This window comes from Lampetra planeri, chromosome 59, assembly GCF_965212315.1.
Source record: "Lampetra planeri chromosome 59, kcLamPlan1.2.h2, whole genome shotgun sequence".
In the NCBI taxonomy this organism is placed as follows: Eukaryota; Metazoa; Chordata; class Hyperoartia; order Petromyzontiformes; family Petromyzontidae; genus Lampetra; species Lampetra planeri.
Window position 1 is genome coordinate 760,232 of NC_136165.1, and position 25,266 is coordinate 785,497.

The 25,266-nt window shown below is 53.0% G+C and overlaps 1 protein-coding gene across 1 annotated transcript; it reads right to left on the reverse strand.

Annotated features, from left to right (window-relative positions):
• Positions 1-222: 222 nt before the first annotated feature.
• LOC144736143 (hyaluronan and proteoglycan link protein 3-like) lies at positions 223-24,665 on the reverse strand. The gene is made up of 5 exons (XM_078618717.1): positions 24,422-24,665; positions 14,009-14,165; positions 11,470-11,871; positions 5,152-5,454; positions 223-3,934 (listed from the first exon to the last, which is right to left on the reverse strand). Exons 2-5 carry the CDS (start codon positions 14,142-14,144, stop codon positions 3,636-3,638), a joined length of 1,140 nt encoding a protein of 379 aa, XP_078474843.1. The 5' UTR covers positions 14,145-14,165; positions 24,422-24,665; the 3' UTR covers positions 223-3,635.
• Between the last annotated feature and the right edge of the window lie 601 nt (positions 24,666-25,266).

Consider the following 25,266-nt stretch of genomic DNA (forward strand, 5'->3'; position numbering starts at 1 on the left):
ATTATTGAACAGCATTAGTTTGGGGACAAAAGTACAAACATGTAGAATACTGAAACTAAAGCAACAAAACGATTATTCGAGTGTTTAACAGTGGGGCCCGCGCAAGTACCAATGCCGCAGGGCCCGTTACTACGGCAACGAGTGTCGCGAAGTCTCCGGTCCTTAGATTTCTACAAACAACAACAAGAGTCTAAAACCTGTATTTGACTCGTCTTGAGGAGGTTGAGTGTACACATTTTGGTGGCTTTTATTCTTTACAGAATGGGAGACATTACATAAACGTATACTATTTAAAATATATATGTCAAAAAAATATTACAGAAGCAAAAGAGTTATTGTTTCACGCGGATTCGTGCTTCATGCAGAACTCCTCCGGTTATCGGTGACCCTCTCATCCGCGGGAGTCATCCGCGATGTTTGTCGTCGTTGTCAAACTTCGTGGATAACCCCCGCGGATTATCGGGTGGATTTGCCACGCCGAGACTCCTCTAATCCGCGGGAAATCGACAGTATTTGGAAGCCGCAGATAACACTGGTCAACAAAAAAAAAACATTTTTTTCTGGCCTGGACTTTTGCAGCTCTTCTAGACTAATTTCAGGGTGCTGATTCTAAATCTGATCTCACATTTGCTCTATCACATCTCATTTTCATGCTATCGGCATACCCCATTTTCATTGATTTTACCAGAAATTAACTCTGTTACTTATGATTGCAAGTTGTTGCGAGTCAGTGACTGCTTTAGTGTTAAAATATGGTGCTGTATTTTTAGGATAGTGTGTTTATAATATAATTTTATGTAGATATCCACATTTATTTAATATTTTTCTTCTGCAGTTTTTATTGAAAATGCAATATTTGATATCTCAAAAACCTGATGTGAGACAAAAACTGATGCCAGATTTGGAATCGGCACCCCAAAATTACCTTAGGACCGTTGGAATACCTTATGCCAGAAAAAGTGTGTTGACCAGTGTAATAGAGAGTTTTCGCGGACCCCTTACAGCTGCGGATAATATAAGTCGTGAGTAAAAAAAGGTACGTGGATAAGTGGGTGTCGTGTACGCATATATATTGTGTGGCAGGGCTGGGGAGCGTATGGCGGCCCGTGGGCTATATTCTATGGACCTGCGGCTTCGTTTCATACGGCCCGCGGCCACTAACGATGTACAAACGATGTTAATGCCGTCACTGCAATATAGCTGTCAACCCCTTATCAGTGCCTACCTTATTACATACAGACCTATTCAGATCGTATTGGTCACCCCGTGCCCTTATAAATCTCAACGTTCATACTACAAAGTCCCATCGCAAGGGAGAAACAGACAAAATAAATGTGCCCGGATTGCAACGGCTGTACGCCGTATGGACCTGAAAACTCAATTTCCTTCAAGAATACGGGTAAACCATATGGGTTGATCGGTATGCTGCCAGCACCATGACCACACTAATCGGGTACCAGGGGGGCACATTTTAGACCTGGCAACAACAACAACAATGTGTTTATAATGTTGGCACTGTACTCAAGTCACTTTTGCCACTGTGTAAGGGCCCCTTGCGGTGACCGAAGTGTCTTGAGCGCGTGCGTGGCAATTCTGGTGTTACACTTGGCCTGGCTTTCCCGGGACATTCGTTAGCACCTTGAGTCCCGGTATTAGCACCGTGGCGTAGTAATCCCCACCGCACAACGCGATGCATTCACATGCTGTTGCCACCTCTGCCGGCATTGCAAGATATTCCTCTTCTTCTTTGCGGTGTCACCAGTGTTGTTGTTGTTGTTGTTGCTGCACCTCGGAGGTGGCAACCCCAGTGCATGCTCGCTGCCAAAGGGACCCCTCGGCAAGGAGAAGCTCCCTGCCCGCCGCTGCACCGCGGGTGCGTGCGAAGTGAGGGTACGATGCGTGACGCACGTTACCGACACGCCACGGCACGGATGAGAACGTGGTCGCACACGGCGACGGCCACGACCATGCACACATCGCATTATAGTTGAAAAGTAAGACGATATTCTTCAAAGCATTGCTATGGCTTATTGTGAGTACATTGTCTTAATATATAGAATACTAAATTCTATATACACAGTACAGAGTGTTTGCCATCTATAGTTCCAAATATATAACAGATTTGCCATTTCTACACCAGCTGGTCCTTGTCTGTGGGCGGCCCGGTACATGCGGGCTCACGTCGGGTTGACGCTACGCGAACACAGTTTTTAACAACACCTGTGTCACGTGTGTCTGTGTGTGTTTCATCTATTAGAATGCAATCTTACCTGGTGGCGCTTAACGTTTATCCTTCTCAATCTTGGAAATAAATTAGCAAAACGTCCGCTCCGTGTGCGGTGATTTTTTTGATCGAGTTTAAATTGAGCCTGTGACCAAGTAGATCTGGAACACGCTAGATCTCGCCAGATCTCGGAAGCTAAGTAGGGCTTGAGTCTGGTTAGTGCTTGGATGGGCGATCACTGTGGACAAACAGGTGTCAGAGGTTCAGTGGTGGGCACCTCTGATTAGCACGGTTAGCTACGTACGGTGCGAAAGAAGTTCAACATACATAGCAGAGGGAAGTGCACCAAAATCCACGGTTGTACTGTACTCATTTGCTTCCACCACTCTGCTGTCCATCTTCACCAACAAGATATGACCAACGTACGGTTCGGTAAAATAGCCCGTACCGCCTGCACGGCGTGGGCAGGCCCTCATCCAGCAGTGGAGTGACAATGGGGTGGACACGTGTTTATTTTTCACATTTACACCCCGTGGCCACAATGACATCTCGACCTTGAGTTTGGCTTTTCTACTCCTTTAAAACTACTTTTATTTTACCAGCTAAGGCCCACTAAACTATATATCTCTTTTTCAGAAGTGACTTGGTCAAAAATGATAGCCCAATGAAGTGGCTTATCATGCGGAAATTTATAGGAGCCAAATACTCTAAACGGATGTTTCTAAATGTGGAGGGAAAAACCGGTGGACCCGGAGAAAAGTCCACCACGGGGGTACATGCAAAAACCAAATATACAAGCGTCGGTGTTGGGATCGAAACCACGACCTATATACCAAGCGTGATAGTTAACATCGCGGCGTTCCACTCTGGTTTCTCCCAACTGGTGAATCGGTTACAACGGCGAGATCGGAGAGTGGGCCAATGAAGGGCTCGCTGCCACCGCAGCCACTGCTAGTGCAGTGCCAGACACAACTTCTGGGTCTCACTTTCAGATAAAAGCTAATGCAAAAACACTTGGTACTATTTCTGCCTGTCCCGTCTGTGCAATGGGAGAGGGTGGGTACAATAACTCTCATGAAGACTGGTGCTGCGTACACCTTGTGCCGCACAAGGACAGCTACTGTTGGGGTTGCCCAAGGCCAGACTGCAGCAGAGCATTGGTAAATGGTTGAGACGAGATGTGAAACAAAGCACTTAAAGGCACTTAAACACCCTGTAAACGTAAGCCCTTATTCCTCACTGGCACACCAATGACCATGTGCAGGCTGGTGCCGCCTACACACATTGCGCCGCGCAGGGACAGCTGCCACTCGGGGTCCCCCAGGCTAAACCGCAGCAGGGCATTTGAATGATTGAGATGAGAAGTGAGCTGCCGAGAACGTTTAAACGAGCGCCGTCACACCGCGAAATTCTAAGCGGCAGGTGCCGCCTCCCGGTAGCAGTAAGCGCCGAAGCGGCCCTGCAGCTTGGAGGGGAAGCCCAGGGTGCGCACGCCGGGCTCCCCGCCGCCGCAGTTGTCGCGCGGGCTCACGATGGGGTAGCGCACGCTGCCGTCGGCGAGCCAGCCGGCGTCGCAGCGGTCCAGGTCGTGGTGGTGCCACGCCGAGTAGAGCTGCCCCACCGTGGCCAGGGAAGCGCCGGCGGCGGCGCAGGCGAGCACCGCCGCGGGGAACGGGAGCGCGCCGGCCCGCTCCAGGTAGTAGACCTCGCCTGAAGGGGGGGGGGGGGGGGAGGTCACGCTGGGGTCAAACTAAAGCCTTTTTATTTTACCAGGTAAGGCCTCAGTCAGTTATGTAGCTCTTTTTCAGCAGCGACCTGGCTATCACAAATGATAGTCCAATGAAGTGGCTTGTCATCATGTGGAAATTTATAGCAGCCGAATACTCTGAATCCACGTTGATTCTAAATGTGGAGGGAAAAACTAGAGGACCCGGAGAAAAATCCACGTGACCACGGTGAGCGAGACACGCAAACAGCAGCAGGCGTCAGGATCGAACCCACGACCTCCTGTATACCGGGCGAGGTAGTTAAAATCTCGCCATCAGTGACGGGGGATTGGAGGAATCAGAGGCTCTCAGGGACCACAGGAGTGGTCGGTGGATCGAGTGGATCTAAGGATTTTTGAGATTGGGAATGAAGGGAACGGTGGATCGATTAATTTAAGGATTTGGAAATCAGATGCTGGAGGAATATGGGAATTGAAGGCTCCAGAGATTTAGGGATTCGGAGCATATAACTGTGAACTCAAGGTAGGGGACGTCACCTGTTTAGGGGAGGGTGGTGATGACGGGGTTAGCGACTGGGATCTGAGGATAAGAGGATCTGGGAATCAGGGGACAAATGGAGCAGGTGATGGAGGGATTCAGGAATAGTGGGATTGGGATATCTTATCGTAACATAATTTATATAGCACCTTAACCAAGGTGCATTCCAGTGAATTAAGAACGATACAGCATGTGAGTGTAATGGTGGAGATGAGGTGAATGGAACTGAGGAAGCAATGGGGGCAAATCTGTGATGGGTGAATTCGGTGAAAACAAAATGGATGACAGTAAATTACGATTAATGGATTGAATGAATGAATGGGGTGAATGAGTGATAGCCATGTAATGAGAATAGGAAGAGGGAACAGGAACGGGAATGGTTATGGGGGGGGGGGGGGGGAGATCAAGGGGGGTCGTGGGGGGAGCTAGGGAGTGTACAACTGCTAGCTCCAGGTAGGGGCTCGCATTACCATAATTAGAACGGTTGGCTACGTACGGTGCGAAATAAGTTCAATGTACATAAATACATACATCGACCCCTACTACGAAACTGCGATCTTCCTTCACAAAGATCGCCCTGCAGCCATAGGAACGGCACGAATAGCGGACACGCCGCATTTATTCTTCTCAAAACCCTGACCGTCCACCGTCGAGCCGCCGCACCTTTGATGGCAGCCGCGAAGCAGAAGGCGTCGAAGCGCTGGGGCGTGCGGTGCCGGAATCCGTAGCTGCGCAGGCCGGCCGGCGTCGCCTTCCCTCCGCAGGGCTCGCGGGGCACGGTGACGGGGTACTGCACCGAGCCGTCGGCCAGCCAGCCCGCGTTGCACCAGTCGAGGCCTGCCTCCCAGCCCTGCAGCAGCTCCCCGAGCGTGGCCAGCGTGGCTCCCTGCTCCGCGCACGTCGCCTGCGCCTCCGCAAACGACAGCTTATAGCGGCCGTGCTGCGCCTGGTACGGGAACACCACGCCTGCAATGGCAAAGGAGCGGAGGGGCACGGGCGGAGGGTCAGGAAATGTTGAGGATTTTGTTCTGATTAGTATGAGATGTCTATAATCTAGATCAGTGGTCTGCAACCTGCAGCTCCGGAACTGCGTGTGGCTCTTTCAGGACTGCTTCGTGATATTATCTGTGAAGGAACCACAGTCCCGTCTGTTCACGTTGCATTGCGGATCTTGACTTACCGAGTGTTTTTACCGAATTCGATTGTGTTATTGGGTGGATTGAGTTATTGGGTGGGTTGAGTGGGTGGAGTGAGCGAATCATGAAGTTCATTGTGTGGCCACCTGTGGAGAGACGATACAAAGTGCAGCGTTCCCTTGTTGCTTGTGAAGGGTACGAAATCAATTACTGTCAATAAATACGTAAATATATAAATAAGCTATTAAATAGATGCAAATTATCATAACACAAAAATGTGGTTATAATACACTTTCAATAAATTTTATGTTCAATAATAGTTTAGAAATTAACTTACCTTAAATTATGATGATGCTGCGCAGAAGAATGCAGTAACGATGGTGACGATGATGATGGTGACGATGATGGTGACGATGATGATGGTGACGATGATGATGGTGACGATGATGATGGCGACGATGATGGTGGTGATGATGATTATGGTGGTGACGATGATGATGACGATGATGATGGTGACGGCGATGATGATGGTGATGGTGATGATGACGATGATGGTGGTGACGATGATGATGGTGGTGACGATGATGATGGTGGTGACGATGATGATGGTGACGATGATGATGGTGCTGACAATGATGATGGTGACGATGATGATGGTGCTGACAATGATGATGGTGACGATGATGATGGTGACGATGACGACGACGATGATCGTCGTGATGTCATTACTGCTCCGACATAGACGCAGCAGAGTTCCAGATGCGATTCGCAGACAGCCAACATCGCGGATAGCAAGTTCTTGAACAGTGAAGGAATGCCGTATTCGTGCAGTGCAATGAAGCTGACGTGGATGCTTTTTGACTGCGCCTGCCTTGCGCTGTTTTCACAGTAAATAAGCAACGTTGGCCCCGCGTCCCGTGTTCGCTGGGCCGTTTCTACGATTGGCGTCGTGTCAACATGTTGAATGCCGCATAAACACACGCTTTTTACAAGTTGGACGCATCCCTGCACGTGTTGCCGTGTGCCGCATGGCACCACAGCGCCTTGCAATGAGTCAGTCGTTCCATCCCGAGGGGAAGTTTTTTTTCGACGAACAACAGTCAAACATTTTATTTCACGCATGTGGCTTGTGGCTTTTCTCTCTGGACGTCCGGCAGTTGCCATGCCAACAGTGAGTGCACGAGGCCAAGGGAGGGCCAACGATTTGCTGAGCTTGTTTGGAATTCGCAGCGTCCGCACGCGTCCCGTGCTGCGCAGGCGGCAGCGAGGGCATTGGTGGAGGAGCCGTGGCCCGGCTCGCGAGGACAGGGCTGTACAACAAAGTGTGGACTAATACTGTCCGTCCCTTCTGCTTGGGATAACGGGTTTGCCTCCCTCACACGTGTCACAGCTCCTTTGGTTTCCTTCCGCGCATGCTGCTTGGCTGAACACACACCTTAGCATATATAGCAGTCCCTCGGTTAACGTTTTTAATCCCTTCCACGAAAAGACACTGTGAACAGAAAACAAATCTGTGAATCTGCAAGCGAGGCTGTTCCCACTGCCAAGAGGGAAGACGCCATGTAGACAAAGCCAGTCGAGGTCTCATCGCTCACGAATGGGCGTCGCTGATTGGCTGAGGGCTCGGCTCCCGAAATTGGCGCGCCGCGTGCATAACGTAAGCACGGAACCGCGAGTCAACATGTTAACACGTTAACATTCAACATGTTAACACGTTAACATTCAACATGTTAACACGTTAACATTCAACATGTTAACGTGCAGTCGGAACCGTGGGGTCCTTTGGGAGGTGAAACGTTAACCGATGAATCGTTAACCGATGACGATTTTAACCGAGGGACTACTGTACGCTATATAGATATAGAACCGCAGAGCTTGGATATTTGTTTCTAGTGCCGGCTCACCTTCTGGCTGCTGTTGATGCCTTCCGGCATCGTGTGTGATTCATCGGCAATCGGGAGAGATGTGGTTTGGCGTGAACGGCGACGGCAATAATACGACAAGAAAAAAACTAAATAACGCTCCACCAACATTGACGGACTGGGACAATTTTTTTTTTAAATCGGGCCCAGGCATTTGTAAACACACCAGCCACACATTCTGGCTATACCCAATAATTGTTTTCATATTATTTTGAAGTGGGTTGTTGTGCGATGACAAACTGTGCAGTTACTAGTAGCGAGATTTGCCGCGTGCCGACGTATTGGCGTGATTTTGCCGCACGATCTCATTGGGTCCATTAGGGGCAGGGTCCAAAAAAACAAATGGGGAGCCGGTGAGGAAAAATCTTTGGGGCTGCCGAATATATGGATGGGACTTGATGCAAACTGAGTGTAAATAAAGCAATGAAGCATACACATTAAAGGTAATCAAATATTTTCGTAAAATATAAATGTTTTACTCTGATCACATGTGTAGTGACATCACGGATGTCATTGTGCAATGCCGGCTCTATCGAGGCACGGCGTGCGATGCATCGTCATCGTGGACACCCTGTAGGTGGGTGTAGTACCAGCCCTAGAGGCGGCTCGGTGAGCGCTGGGATAGCGCTCAGTGGCACCACGAGTGACGTGTAGTGCTGACTCCTACAGATGGGAGTGGAAGAGTGTCAGCCATGGGACGAGGTTACCCTAGGGTGAGATCCTACGGGAAGGGTCGAGAATGGACAAGAGGTTTCTCGAAGGTGGTCGTGGCCAAGGGGGGGGGGGGGGGGGCAAACACGACCTGGGAGCATATAAACCGGGTCCACACAGGGACCGGGGTTCAGCGTTGCTGTTGTCATCTGAAGATCTACGTTCTACATTCTACGTCCAATAAGAATTCACCAACACGTGGACGAGGACCCAAGCCAGGGTCCTCTCTGTGTAGCTACTCCCAGTAACTAGCGTAGTTAGCCTGGTGGTCCACCACCATAGGTTATCTGGTAAAGGGGCAGTAACCCCTTGTGTTAATGTGTTGGTGTTAATAAATGTCTACACGCCACAGACTACGTACCAGGACATTGGACGATGAAGATGAAAATTTCATCCCGCAAACATCCCCGGAGGAGGAAGGTGAAGCATTGCCGGCGGAGCAGAGCACTAACTGGGCATGCAACTGCTCCACGGCGACAGGGAGGATGCTCCAGGCTGTACACGGCCGCCACGCAGAGCTCTTCCATGCTGCGGCGTCCATCCTCGCGGAGCTCCACATCGCGGAGCCAGCGGTGGGAGCGGGAGCAATGGAGCCACGTGGCGACTAAGTTTCCGCCACCATTTCCCGCCAAGTGAAAACCTCCGTGGTGCAACCCGCGCTGGCAGCCGCCATATTCTCGGAAGAGCGGAGCGCGGGACCAGCAAAATCAGAAGTTGCGTCGAAATGGCCGGTGGATGTTCCATCTCTCCGGCGATGACTTCCCTTCATGAAAGAATTTACAGCCGCTGGGGGAGACTGGGTGGCCTTCAAGCGGCTGTTCCTGACGAACACCTACTTGGTGGGGTGGACGCAGGCGGAGGCGCTAAGAGCGATGCCCGCCGCCCTTGATGACGACGTCCTGGCGGCATTCCTTATCATCCGGCCGTCGGAGAGGGCCACGTTGACTCAAGCCTTCGACCAAATGGCGGCCATTTACGAGCCGCCATCCAACGTACGCCACAAGTTCGCTACGTGGAAAGATAGGGGAAACCGAGATGCCCCTAGCCTTTCATAGCACACTTTTGGCGCTAGCGAAGGCTGCCTTTCCAAGAATGGACCACGACGAAATCGACTCGTTGGTCTTTGAGAGACTGTTGGCTTTGGCTAAGGACCTGAACATCGTTCTTGCCAGCTGTAGACGACGATCTTTCATCCGTCAGAGTTGCAGATGCATTCAGGCTAATCAGCTCCTGCAACGGCACAAGGGGTTGGTGGCGTGTTCTGCGTCCCGCGAGGGGCCGGATACACTTGAAGACATGGAGCCTGTGCCAGCCTGCGCATCAATCCAGAGTGGAGGCGGGCGAGGGGACGGCATGGTGTGGCGGGCGGACAACCAGCGACGGCGGAAGACATCTCCTTGTCCCAGGAGCAGCCCTGTCGTGTGCTACAGCTGCGGCCTGCCAGGACACGTCTCGTCGGGCTGCCGCATACCACGACAACGCCTCCCCGGACCACCGCCGTCATCTGCCCGACCGTCCTTCACTCCACGGCACCCTAAGGTGCCGCGCTCCTGACGTCCCCAGCACTGCCGCCTGCACCGTCTCCACTGGATTCGGGAGAGGAGAACCCGTCAACCCGGCCTACTGCTCTTTTATAGGAGCTGGGCTCGACGGGATGTTTGCATATTCACCCCGGGACCTCAAGGGACAGCGAGTCCACCTCCCCTGGAGGCCCGGCCACGAGGACTCGTTCTAAGACTCTTCGGGTTTCGTGATCCCCACACACGCACACTCCCACTCCCTCAGTTGGTTGTCGCTCTCGGTAAACCGTATCGGTTATTGAATGAACCTAACCCTTATTGTGCTTGCGGGTGTTGTTACACGGTGGTGAGGGTGGGAGATGTTGGCGATGAAGGGGATTCCGAGCGTTTGCGGTTCACTGCACTGTTTTTTTTCTCTCGTGTTATTCCCACCCTTTTCCCCATTGTTAATGTACATTTGCAGGTAGTGTAAATATTGTATAGGTGGGTTTGGGTATTTAATTGGTAATTGTTATTGTTACTTGTTGAGGCACACAAAGCGTTAATCACTTTTTACTCACTTTTATCACCTTACTCACTTAGTTCGTTTTAAGGGGGGGTTAACAGCTGGGACGGCTGAATGCTACGGGGGGGGGGGGCGGGTGATGTAGTAACATCGCGGATGTCACTGTGTGGTGCCGGCCCTAGAGAGGCACGGCGTGCGATGTACCCACATTGCGGACAATGCATATGTAGCGACATCGTGAATGTCACTGTGTAATGCCGGCTTGAGCGAGGCACGGCATGCGATGCATTGTCATCGTGGACACCCTGTAGGTGGGTGTAGTACCAGCCCTAGAGGGGGCTTGGTGAGCGCTGGAATAGCGCTCAGTGGCACCACGAGTGACGTGTAGTGCTGACTCCTACAGGAGGGAGTATGAGAGTGTCAGTCATGGGATGAGGTTACCCTAGGCCACGGCACTCTGGTTGACCCTGGAAGGCACGTGACAAGCAAAATCTACACAGGGGCCCCAAGTGGGGGCTAGGGGGTGGTCACGTGTCAGGGTAAGATCCTACGGGAAGGGTCGAGAATCGACAAGAGGTTTCTCGAAGGTGGTCGTGGCCAAGGGCGGGGCCAGCCACGACCCAGCAGCATATAAACTGGGGTCCGCACAGGGACCGGGGTTCAGTGTTGCTGTCGTCATCTGAAGATCTACGTTCTACGTCCAATAAGAAGTCACCAACACGTGGACAAGGACCCAAGCTAGGGTTCTGTCCGTTGTAGCTACTCCCAGTAACGAGCGTAGTTAGCCTGGTGGACCACCACCATAGGTTATCTGGTAAAGGGGCAGTAACCCCTTTGTGCCATGTGTTGGTGTTAATAAATATGTGTTGCCTCCAAGAAGTACGTCTACGACTCAGTTGAATCCACTGCACATGTATAATTTACCCAGAATAAACTGGCCCTCGAAATGGACTGGCCCCAACCGGGCATTTGCCACAAAGACGACTGCCCTATGACCATACTGCACATAGACTAACACTGCACGTAGACTCAACACTGTACCTCCGATTTAGCACGGTTGACTACGTACGGTGCCAAAGAAGTTCAACAGACACCCACACCAAGTGGAGGCTTGCTGACCACCACCAACAGACACACACCCTAAGTGGGGGCTTTGGCCACCACCACCACCACCAGCAGCCACTCACCGTCCAGCTCGAGCTCCACCTCCCCCCTGTCGTCCTCCAGGCCGTCCACCACCTCGCAGCGGTAGCGGCCGCGGTCCGCCAGGCGCACGTCGGCCAGCAGCAGCGACGCGTCGTGGCGGTCGGCCCGCAGGAGGCCGGCCCGGCCTCGGTAGGGGCCGAACGCGCGCTGCAGGCCGCCCATGGCCGCGACGACGTCCGTCTCGGCCTCGACGGCACCGGCGGCGCCGGCGCCCCCTCCTCCGCCCAGCTCGGGGAGCCGGGTCCACTTGACTCGCACCGCCCGCGCCGAGCCGCCCGACTCGGCCGGGCGGAAGCGGCAGGGCAGCGTGGCGTTGCCGCCGCGCAGCGACAGCACCACCTTGGCCGCCACCTCGACGGTCAGGTGGGCACCGGCGGGGGCCGCTGAGGAGGGACCCAGGGAGGGGAGGAGGAGGGAGAGGAGGGGGAGGAGGGGGAGGAGGGAGAGGAGGGGGAGGAGGGAGAGGAGGGGGAGGAGGGAGAGGAGGGAGAGGAGGGGGAGGAGGGAGAGGAGGGGGAGGAGGGAGAGGAGGGGGAGGAGGGAGAGGAGGGAGAGGAGGAGGAGGGGGGAGGAGGGCTCAGCGAGCTCCCGGCCACCGGGGGTGCAGCGCGCGTGGCTCAGGGCGCGGTGCAATGCCCATGGGGAGGAGCGGTGGTGCAGTGGTTAGGGCTACGCTGCGCTACGAACCCGGCGACCCGAGTTCGATTCCCGCTCATGGCAACAGCGGTGGCGATTATCGTAACCGGTTCTGGGCCTCCACTAGATTGACTCGGCCTCAAATGAGTACCTGGTGCTATGTGCAAAACATCGATGCTGGGGAGACAAAGGCGGCCGGGCGTGGTGTTGGCCACACTATCCCCTCGTGTGCCGTGCCGGCCTTCGTAGGTGCTCGCTAATGGCACTTGCCCCAACAGTCTGTTTAGGCTATACGGGGGATCTTTGCGTTTGTGTTTTTTGTGCAATGCCCCCCCCCCCCCCTATTTTCGTAGCTCGGTGCAGTTGCACTGCCTGCGCACGGCTCGGTAGCTGTGCCATTCCCTCCTCACCTCCACCCCCAATTCACTTGGGATGCGCACAGCGCGACATTGCACCCCCTCACTGTGACCCCCATTGTTGAACCGAGTATATAACCCTCTTGCATGACCCAACAGTGGTACGAATAATGAACATCAACATTTTTAAAAGAAATTATCCATTTTGTGAGGTAAACCTAACTAGCTAAGTAACTGCAAGGGAATAACGAATTTCCACGGACGCTCTGCACACGTGACGTGATTTGTTCTCGCTCGCTGGTTATGAGTTTAGAAAGGTATTTTTACATCGTCATAGGTTACCATGTGGATTTAAATTTTGTATCGTGGGTATTATATATTGGCAGATACAACGTGATTATTCACCAATGATTCATACGCTCATAAATCACCTCACGTAACCCCCCTGGGACATTGCCACGTACCCCACGCTTGAGAACCACTGCCCTACACGAAGCTTCAAACCCACACAGGTTTGACCGCTGTTGGCAAAACCAGGTCCCAATGCTGACCAATCACAAATCACTCAGTGGGGATCACAGCAGCAGCAGCAGAAGTAATCATCTCCCGCCTCCCCTCCTCGACTGCTCAAACTTGGCCAGGACCCTCCTGACAACGAGTCTGAGACCCAGCGAGGCTTCCCTGGGGTGTGCACGCGGAGCGATGTGTAACAACGAGCGCAGGTTACAAGAACAGCTGATGTCATCGCTTCGTCTCCGCGGTTCGATGTCCTCTCGTTGGCCAATCACTCGAGCTCGTGTGAATGTGCCGATGATCGTCCCGACTCCACCCGGTACAATCGCAGCCCAGCTCACATGGCCGTGCCGAGTTCACGATGTTGCCCGCCCACCACCACCAACAACAGCCACGAAGTGGCGGTGACGTCACCACGGTGCCTGTGCCAGGCCAGGTGCACTTTGAGGCCACGTGAATTGCCGAAGGCTCGCTGACAGGAGGTCACGGGACAGACCCAGGTCTTATGGGTTAACTGAGATTCTGTGTTTTAGTCGCACCCGGCGCTCTGCTCGTTGTTGTTGGAGGGCAATTGCCTCCAACTGACCAGTATCGTCCTTCACGAGCCTCCTCCATAGAGGCCGATGTTGACACCGCTGGTACCAGTCTTTGGCAAGTCCACTCAGTTCCACATCCTCCCGTACTACATCAGTGCATTTCTTCTCGAGCCCGTATCGTGGCCGTTTAGAGACCTCTATCCAGCCAAACATAAGATGCATGTGCATGCAGTGGCTAGGCATGCGGGCTACATGACCCAGCCAACGCAGTCTTGCCTGCCAGAGGAGCTCACTGATGAGAATGTGTCCAGATCTCTCAAGCATCTGTGAGCTCCTCACACATTCCAGCTTAGTTAAACCCAGGACGGATCATAGGCAGGCCAGCCTGAATGTTTCTAACCGATGCACCAACCATCGCCACCACCGCCATCACCGGAGTTACCGCCTCCACCCCCCCCCCCCCCGCGGGCGGCACTCACCCTCGTCGTGCTCGTGAGCGTGTCGACGGATCGTGGGGGCCCGCGCGGCCCCCAGGGGCCCCGACGAGCCGAGATGGGGTGCCCCGCACAGGAGCAGCAGCAGCAGCCGCAGCGGCGGCGACGACGGCGGTGTCATGGTGGAGCTGGGTTGGATCACCTGGTGCACAGGGGGCCGGCCACGTGGTGGCACGAGGTGATTCAGTCATGGGGCATAGGGTATTGGGGTAAATTGTAATGAGACACGGGGTCAAGGTCATGGGGTAATGGGTTACGGGGTCACGAGGTCATGAGACTCGGGGTCATGCGATCTGAAACACGAGGTCATGGGGAGTACGCTATTGGGCCACACGGTCACAATGTCACGAGTTGGACAATTACAAAGTCATGGGCTGTGAGGGGTCATCGGATATAAGGTCAAGAGTCACGTGGTCATGGAACAAGGTCATGCAGCGCAGGGTCACAAGGTGAGCGAGTGAAGGAATAGGGGGTCACGAGATACACGCTCATGGGGTCAGAGATCATGGTACGTACGATCGTGGGGCACGGGGTGACGAGCCACAAGGTCATGGGGTCAGCGGGCTCAGGGTGTGTGAATAATTTGAGATCGTCTCAATGTCTGAAGAAGCCGTCACCCACAAAGATGCTGTGGACATTTTACAAGCACCACAACGCTCACCCTGATGACAACAACAACAATCCCCGTTAACCGCTCAGTGGCGGCGACGTCACCCCGGCGCTTGTGCCAAGCCAGGTGCACTTTGAGGCCACGTGAAGTGTCGACAGGACCGCTGGCCGGAGGTCACGGAACAGACCCAGGTGCCGTGGGTCGAATGACTGAGACGATTGGCCAGATGCACCAGCTGTACTCCGCACTGTGCCAACTCTCTGCGTTTTATATGCCCGTCGCTCCACTCGTTGTGAGCGTCGCTCCTCTTGCCTTCCGTTGTTGCTGGCGGGGCGACTGCCTCCAATTCCTAACACGTGCTGCACCGTGTGTGCTGTGGCATCACCGTGTGTGCTGTGGCATCACCGTGTGTGCTGTGGCATCACCGTGTGTGCTGTGGCATCACCGTGTGTGCTGTGGCATCACCGTGTGTGCTGTGGCATCACCGTGTGTGCTGTGGCATCACCGTGTGTGCTGTGGCATCACCGTGTGTGCTGTGGCATCACCGTGTGTGCTGTGGCATCACCGTGTGTGATGTGGCATCACCGTGTGTGCTGTGGCATCACCGTGTGTGCGGGCACGGTTCCTGTGTTCCAGAGGTCGCAAACGGGTTTTGATTCCTTATCAAAACGCAAATGGGTACCAGTACCCGTACCCGGCCGGGTACGGGTACCCGTTCCCTACCCATACCCTACCCGAAATGAGTGACAAACGGTTACTCACCAGTGACTCACGGCCTACCCGTACCCGGCCACACCAGGGTCGCAAATGGCTACCCGTACCTGTACCCGGCCGGGTACGGGTAGCCGGGTATCGGGTAGGGTACGGGTATCGGGTACCCGGTTGCGACCTCTGCTGTGTTCCCTTGGCCCGGGCAAGGATTCCACCAATCCAGCAGAGGGCGGGAGAGGGACCATTCTCATCACCACCCAGTCAGATGATCACGTAAACCAGAATAATTAATCCAATGATTACACGATCAGATGATCAATCACACGGTCAGCTGACCAATCATGTTATCATATGACCAATACAATTATCATATGATCAATAACATGATCAATATCATGGTCAGAATACGAATCAGAGCATCTGACGGAGCGGTGGCGCAGCGGTTGGCGACACTGCGTCATGAACCAACTCGACTCTCTGATTATATTCTTAGGTTTATTTCGGTAAAGTCACGTAGGTAAAACATTTTAATTAATAAAAAGTAAAATAAAAAATAAAATAAAAATCACGACTTAAAGCTTTCGTGACTGCAGGGATTCATCTTCTTGGTTCTTTCGGTAAAGTCACGTAGAAGGGAAGTAATAAAATAATAAAAATAAAACATAATAAAATAATTCTCACGACGTTTCGGCCACAACGCAGGACGGTTCCACCTGAAGATGGAAGCTTGTGTTGCCTCCGAAACGTCGTGATTTTTATTTTATTTTTATTTTACTTTTCATTAATTTTAATTTTTTACCTACGTGACTGTACCGAAATAAACCTAAGAATATGAATCCTTGCAGTCACGAAAGCTTCAAATCAAGAATCGACTCTCTGAGTTCACATTGCCGGCGAATATCAGTGGCGATTGATGTCTGAAACCGGCGTAGTCCATCGCCGCCGTCTTCAGCAACTCGCAGTGACCAGCGTGGTGAAGTATGTTCAAACACGCCTCTACGTGCGGCCGTGCGGCTGCCATTCAGCCCGGCGGCTGCTGTTGTTATTGTGAATTAGAATTGACGATGTGGAGGAATTAGCGCTCGGCAGACAAGCCACGTGACCAGGGAACCGTGTGATGAGGGGGGAGTCGAGCCACGCGGCCAGACGGCCAATCAGCGGCCCAGGAAATTAAACAATTAACCCAATAGCCCGGGACATTAATCAAGCACGCCGGGTGAATGATTACTCGGGTTTCACGGAGAGTCTCACGGTGTATGTGTCTCAGCGTGTGTGTATGTGTGTGTCACGGTGTTTGTATGTGTCTCAGCGTGTGTGTATGTGTGTGTCACGGTGTTTGTGTGTGTGTCAAGGTGTCTGTGTGTGTGTCACGGTGTTTGTGTGTGTGTCACGGTATTTGTGTGAATCTCACAGTGTCTGTGTGTGTCTCAGCGTGTGTGTCACGGTGTTTGTATGTGTCTCAGCGTGTGTGTATGTGTGTGTCACGGTGTTTGTTTGTGTGTCAAGGTGTCTGTGTGTGTCTCAGGGTGTGTGTATGTGTCTCAGCGTGTGTGTATGTGTGTGTCGTGGTGTTTGTGTGTGTGTCTCAGGGTGTGTGTGTGTCACTGTGTGTGTCGTGGTGTCTGTATGTGAGTCACGGTGTCTGTGTGTGTGTCGTGGTGTCTGTGTGTATGAGTCTCATTGTGTCTGTGTGTGTGTCGTGGTATCTGTGTGTGAGTCTCATGGTGTCTGTGTGTGTGTCGTGGTATCTGTGTGTGAGTCTCATGGTGTCTGTGTGTGTGTCGTGGTGTTTGTGTGTGTCAGTCTCATGGTGTCTGTGTGTGTGTCGTGGTGTCTGTGTGTGTGTCTCATGGTGTCTGTGTGTCAGTCTCATGGTGTCTGTGTGTGTCACGGTGTGTCGTGGTGTCTGTGTGTAAGGCTACACGGGGGATCTTTGTATAGTTTAATGCCAAGGCAACGGTGATCGTGGAAACTAAACTTGGCTTGGAGCTCTCGTGACTGCAGGAATTACTCTTTGGTTCTTTCGGTAAAGTCACGTAGAAAGAGAAAATAAGAAATTAAATACTAGCACACGACGTTTCGATTGCAACACAAGCAATCATCAGGTACAAATGAAAGAGGAAACAAACCTAGTAAACTCGGAAATACAATGCAATACAACACAGAGAGTCGGCTAACATAACAGTCAGCACCCTACCTGGTTAATTACGTTCTTCCAAAGATTGCTACATTTGAGAGAGAGGGTGGTCGTGGAGTTGAGCGCAATGACGAGTGACTAATGGGTTCCGCATGTTGCTGGCAACTCGTGGCGACCACCGGGACACGGGGTTCCCTATCGCGCACTCACACAACGACAAAGGTGCCCCTTGAAGCCGATAGAGACTGTTGGGGCAAGTGCCGCGTGTTCATGTGTGTCCACACACAAACACGTGCTCATGTGCACGCACACACAACAAGTGTTCATGTGCGGTCGCACAAACACAAACACGTGTTCATGTGCGGTCGCACAAACACAAACACGTGTTCATGTGCGGTCGCACAAACACAAACACGTGTTCATGTGCGCGCGCACAAACACAAACACGTGTTCATGTGCGCGCGCGCACAAACACGTGTTCATGTGCGCGCGCGCACAAACACGTGTACATGTGTGTCCGCGCACAAACACGTGTTCATGTGCGCGCGCGCACAAACACGTGTACATGTGTGTCCGCGCACAAACACGTGTTCATGTGTGTCCGCACACAAACACGTGTTCATGTGTGTCCGCACACAAACACGTGTTCATGTGTGTCCGCGCACAAACACGTGTTCATGTGCGCGCGCGCACAAACACGTGTACATGTGTGTCCGCGCACAAACACGTGTTCATGTGTGTCCGCACACAAACACGTGTACATGTGTGTCCGCGCACAAACACGTGTTCATGTGTGTCCGCACACAAACACGTGTTCATGTGTGTCCGCACACAAACACGTGTTCATGTGTGTCCGCGCACAAACACGTGTTCATGTGCGCGCGCGCACAAACACGTGTACATGTGTGTCCGCGCACAAACACGTGTTCATGTGTGTCCGCACACAAACACGTGTTCATGTGTGTCCGCACACAAACACGTGTTCATGTGTGTCCGCACACAAACACGTGTTCATGTGTGTGTCCACACACAAACACGTGTTCATGTGTGTGTCCACACACATAAACACGTGTTCATGTATGGTTGCACAAACACAAACATGTGTTCATGTGTGGTCGCACAAACACAAACACGTGTTCATGTGTGGTCGCACAAACACAAACACGTGTTCATGTGTGGTCGCACAAACACAAACACGTGTTCATGTGTGTCCACACACAAACACGTGTTCATGTGCGGTCGCACACAAACACGTGTTCATGTGCGGTCGCACAAACACGTGTTCATGTGTGTCCACACACAAACACGTGTTCATGTGCGGTCGCACACAAACACGTGCTCATGTGTGGTCGCACAAACACGTGCTCATGTGTGTCCACACACAAACACGTGTTCATGTGCGCGCACACACAAACACGTGTTTCCATTTATACACGCCAGAGGCGCAGTCCTGCAACTGCTCGCTCTCGCCTCCTGCTGGCAGAGCAGCCTCCGCTGGAGAGCCCCCCTCTAGAGGCGAACGTTTGGTCGACCCTTCCACGCGGGCCACAACTTTACCCCCTGCTGGTCACCTTGCCCATCGCTTGTGGATGAACCTCTGGGTTGCAAGCCCCATGGACACATCCACTGCTCGCGCACTGAATGTCCAGTACCCAGGAGAGCCCGAGTCTCAAGGCTCCCTGTCAGGAGGCTGCTGCTGCTGCGACACTGGGATAGTTCGTGCAGAATCGAGGTTTTTAAATACAGGGTGCTTCAAAAAAACATGTTTTAACACTTCTAAATTGTTAAAACTGTACCTCCGGGCTCTGGAGACCACCTGGAGAAGATTCCAGGCACGCGTTGACAATGATGGCGAACAAGTGGAGACTATTTTACTTTATTAACACTCATTTGTTATCATGTCACAGTGTATTATCCGTTATTTTCCCATTAAAACGATAGTCCTATGTAAGTGTTAATATGTTTTTGAAGCACCTTGTATAAATGTGTCGTTCCACCCGCCACCACCCGACACAGCCAATTAATAAGGGTTGTCACGTAAACTAAACGTGGCCAATTCGTTACTTAGTTCAGCACTAACCTACTGTGTGTCAGAGAATTAAAAACCACCGCAACATTTACAATTCGAGTGACGGTGACGTTCAAATACAACAACGACGAGGAGCCTCAGGCGACAGCCAGAGAGTTGTGGACACCCCACGTGATGATCACGTGGGGTGTCCACGTGATCATCACGTGGACACCCCACGTGATGATCACGTGGGGTGTCCACGTGATGATCACGTGGGGTGTCCACGTGATGATCACGTGGGGTGTCCACGTGATGATCACGCGGGGTGTCCACGTGATGATCACGCGGGGTGTCCACGTTATGATCACGTGGGGTGTCCACGTGATGATCACGTGGGGTGTCCACGTGATGATCACGTGGGGTGTCCACGTGATGATCACGTGGGGTGTCCACGTGATGATCACGCGGGGTGTCCACGTGATGATCACGCGGGGTGTCCACGTTATGATCACGCGGGGGTGTCCACGTGATGATCACGTGGGGTGTCCACGTGATGATCACGTGGGGTGTCCACGTGATGATCACGTGGGGTGTCCACGTGATGATCACGTGGGGTGTCCACGTGATGATCACGTGGGGTGTCCACGTGATGATCACGTGGGGTGTCCACGTGATGATCACGTGGGGTGTCCACGTGATGATCACGTGGGGTGTCCACGTGATGATCACGTGGGGTGTCCACGTGATGATCACGTGGGGTGTCCACGTGATGATCACGTGGGGTGTCCACGTGATGATCACGTGGGGTGTCCACGTGATGATCACGTGGGGTGTCCACGTGATGATCACGTGGGGTGTCCACGTGATGAGACACGTGGGGTGTCCACGTGATGAGACACGTGGGGTGTCCACGTGATGAGACACGCGGGTGTCCACGTGATGATCACATGGGGTGTCCACGTGATGATCACGTGGGGTGTCCACGTGATGATCACGTGGGGTGTCCACGTGATGATCACGTGGACACCCCACGTGATGATCACGTGGGGTGTCTCATCGACATCGATCATCGTTCATTCTCGCGAGGCGACGACCTCCAGTGCCCACTGCCCTTGGTGATGGTGGTGGACCAGAGAGGTCTGCAATGTCCACGCGTTCTATTCACTGTTTTTGCGTGTCATAAAAATACAAAGACACTCGACGAAGACCCCGGAGCCAGCGCAGGATACGCTGCTGGCGGGACAATGTCGCTCGGCTGGCCTGGGAGTTCCCCAGCAAGAGCTGGGAGTCTGTATCGTAGTGTATAGTAGTGTAGTAGTGTATAGTGTAGTGTAGTAGTGTATAGTGTAGTAGTGTAGTAGTGTATAGTGTAGTGTATAGTATAGTAGTGTATAGTGTAGTGTATAGTGTAGTGTATAGTAGTGTATAGTGTATAGTGTAGTATAGTAGTGTATAGTGTAGTGTATAGTAGTGTATAGTGTATAGTGTAGTAGTGTATAGTGTAGTGTAGTAGTGTATAGTGTAGTAGTGTATAGTGTAGTGTAGTAGTGTATAGTGTAGTGTAGTAGTGTGTAGTAGTGTATGATGTAGTAGTGTATAGTGTAGTGTATAGTGTAGTGTATAGTGTAGTGTATAGTATAGTAGTGTGTAGTAGTGTATAGTAGTAGTGTGTAGTAGTGTGTAGTAGTGTATAGTGTAGTAGTGTATAGTGTAGTAGTGTATAGTGTAGTGTAGTAGTGTATAGTGTAGTGTATAGTGTAGTGTAGTAGTGTATAGTGTAGTGTATAGTGTAGTGTAGTAGTGTATAGTGTAGTGTAGTAGTGTATAGTCGTGTATAGTAGTGTATTGTAGTGTATAGTGTAGTAGTGTATAGTAGTGTGTAGTGTATAGTAGTGTGTAGTGTATAGTAGTGTATAGTGTAGTAGTGTATAGTAGTGTATATAGTGTAGTAGTGTATAGTAGTGTATAGTGTAGTGTATAGTGTAGTAGTGTATAGTAGTGTATAGTAGTGTATAGTAGTGTATAGTGTAGTAGTGTATAGTGTAGTGTAGTGTATAGTAGTGTATAGTGTAGTGTATAGTGTAGTGTATAGTAGTGTATAGTGTAGTGTATAGTAGAGTAGTGTAGTAGTGTATAGTGTAGTAGTGTATAGTGTAGTAGTGTATAGTGTAGTGTAGTAGTGTATAGTGTAGTAGTGTATAGTAGTGTATAGTGTAGTGTATAATAGTAACGTAGGCACTCGAGTCTGTCGCCAGAGACAGGGAGGTGTGGGACCGCCCGACTCACCACGCTGCTGCCGCCGCCGCGACCCTCACCGGGACAAGCGGATTGAGAAACGACAAACGAAGACAAAGATCCCCCGTATTGATTTAACGGACTGTTGGGGCAAGTGCTGCTAGCGAGCACCTATTAAGGCAGGGGGTGGGGTGGTCAGCAACACCCACGCCCGGCCGCCTTCGTCTCCCTAGTGCTGATGTTCACACACCGCACCAGCTACTCATTTGAGGCTGAGTCGACCTAGGGGGGACCCCCAGAATCGGCCAGTGAGCGTGAGTCGCAATGGGAGGTCGCCGGGTTCGCGGCCGCTGCTCAAGAGACTCGCCCCACCGCTCCAATTAACATTCCCAGACCGTGGCCAAGTGACATTGACACATCGCAAGACGACACAGAACCACTCCAGCACAGCCGTGCTGTTAGTAGCGAGTCGCAGCAGCGCCTATGAAGGCCGGCACGGCACACGAGGGGGGTGGGTTGCCAGCACCACGCCCGACCGCCTTTGTCTCCCTAGTGGTGATGTTTACGCACCGCACCGGGGTACTCGTTTGAGGCTGAGTCGATCTAGGGGAGGCCTAGGACCGGCTCATATAATCGTCACTGGTGTTGACCGTGAGCGGGAATCGAACTCGGGTTCGCCGGGTTCGTTGCGCAGCGCGCTAATCACTGCGCCACCGCTCCTTCCACAGATTCAGACACAAACTCACACGTACACTGTGATACACATTCACTGTCACACGATCACACTGTCATACATTCACTGCCGCACAGGTCAACACAAGTCACACACACACTCACACACTCTCACACACACTTTCACTCTCACACACTCTCACACACAATCTCACTCATACACTCTCAATCACTCTCACACACACACACTCTCACTCACACACTCTCACTCTCACACACTCACACACACTCACACACACTCCCTCACACACTCTCAATCACTCTCACACACACACACACACTCTCACTCACACTCTCACACACACAGTTACACACACTCTCACTCACACACTCTCACACTCACACACTCCCCCACTCACTCACACACTCTCACTTTCTCACACTCCCCCACTCACTCACACTCTCACTCACACACTCTCACTCACACACTCTCCCTCACACACACGCACACACACTCTCACACTCCCCCACTCACACACTCTCACTCCCTCACACACTCTCACTCCCTCACACTCACACACTCACACATACTCTCACACACACTCACACACTCTCACTCCCTCACACTCCCCCACTCACACACACTCTCACTCACACACTCTCACTCTCACACTCCCTCACACTCCCCCTCTCACACACTCCCCCACTCACACACTCTCACTCACACTCTCTCACTCCCTCACACTCACACACTTACACACTCTCACTCACACTCACACACACTCTCACTCACACACTCTCACTCACACACTCACTCACACACACTCTCACTCCCTCACACTCCCCCACTCACACACACTCCCCCACTCACACACACTCTCACTCCCTCACACTCCCCCACTCACACACTCTCACTCCCTCACACACTCTCACTCCCTCACACTCACACACTCACACATACTCTCACACACACTCACACACTCTCACTCCCTCACACTCCCCCACTCACACACACTCTCACTCACACACTCTCACTCTCACACTCCCTCACACTCCCCCTCTCACACACTCCCCCACTCACACACTCTCACTCACACTCTCTCACTCCCTCACACTCACACACTTACACACTCTCACTCACACTCACACACACTCTCACTCACACACTCACTCACACACACTCTCACTCCCTCACACTCCCCCACTCACACACACTCTCACTCACACTCCCCCACTCACACACACTCTCACTCCCTCACACTCCCCCACTCACACTCTCTCACTCCATCACACTCCCCCACTCACACACTCTCACTCCCTCACACTCACACACACTCACACACTCTCACTCCCTCACACTCCCCCACTCACACACACTCTCACTCACACACTCTCACTCTCACACTCCCTCACACTCCCCCTCTCACACACTCCCCCACTCACACACTCTCACTCACACTCTCTCACTCCCTCACACTCACACACTTACACACTCTCACTCACACACACTCTCACTCACACACTCTCACTCACACACTCACTCACACACACTCTCACTCCCTCACACTCCCCCACTCACACACACTCTCACTCACACTCCCCCACTCACACACACACTCTCACTCCCTCACACTCCCCCCACTCACACTCTCTCACTCCATCACACTCCCCCACTCACACACTCTCACTCCCTCACACTCACACACTCTCACACACTCCCCCACTCACACTCCCCCCACTCACACTCCCCCACTCACACTCCCCCACTCACACTCCCCCACTCACACACACTCCCCCACTCACACACACTCTCACTCACACACTCTCACTCTCACACTCTCACTCTCACACTCCCCCTCTCACACACTCCCCCACTCACACACTCACACACTCACACTCCCCCACTCACACACACTCTCACTCACACTCCCCCACTCACACACACTCTCACTCCCTCACACTCCCCCACCACTCCCTCACACTCACACACTCTCACACACTCTCACACACTCCCCCACTCACAGGGCTCCTGTCCGCCACGTGCTCCCTCCTCGCTGTCGCGGATCCGCGCTGGGAGCGCCTCGCTTCTGTCCCGGGGCGCGGGTCTCAGCTCTGTCCCTCGCTCCTCCCTCCCTCCCTCTGCGTCTCTCTCTCGTGTGCTCACTCACTCACTCTCTTATCTTCACTCTCCCACCCGACTCTCCCCTGTTCCTTCTCTCTCTCTCACGCCCTCTTCCTTCTCTCGCGATCCTCCCACCTCCTCCTCTCTCACTGGTCGCTCTCCCCCCCCTCCCTCTCCTCCCTCCCCTCCCTCCCCTCCCTCCCCGCTCTCCCTCTCTCTCCTCGCTCCGATCGCATCGCAGAGCGCGGAGTGGCTCTTAGCGCTGCACGCGGGGCCTCGTGGAGGGCTGCGGGGGGAGGGGGGGCGAAGATGGAGGGGATGGAGGGAGGGATGGAGGGGGAGGGATGGAGGGGTGGAGGGGAGGGATGGAGGGGAGGGATGGAGGGGAGGGGTGGAGGGGAGGGAGGAGAGGGATGGAGGGGAGGGATGGAGGGGAGGGATGGAGGGGAGGGATGGAGGGGGAGGGGGTGGAGGGGAGGGATGGAGGGGAGGGGTGGAGGGGAGGGATGGAGGGGAGGGATGGAGGGGAGGGGTGGAGGGGAGGGATGGAGGGGAGGGAGGGGAGGGAAGGGATGGAGGGGAGGGATGGAGGGGAGGGATGGAGGGGAGGGATGGAGGAGAGGGATGGAGGGGAGGGGTGGAGGGGAGGGGTGGAGGGGAGGGGTGGAGGAGAGGGGTGGAGGGGAGGGAGGGATGGAGGGGAGGGATGTAGGGGAGGCATGGAGGGGAGGGAGGGATGGAGGGG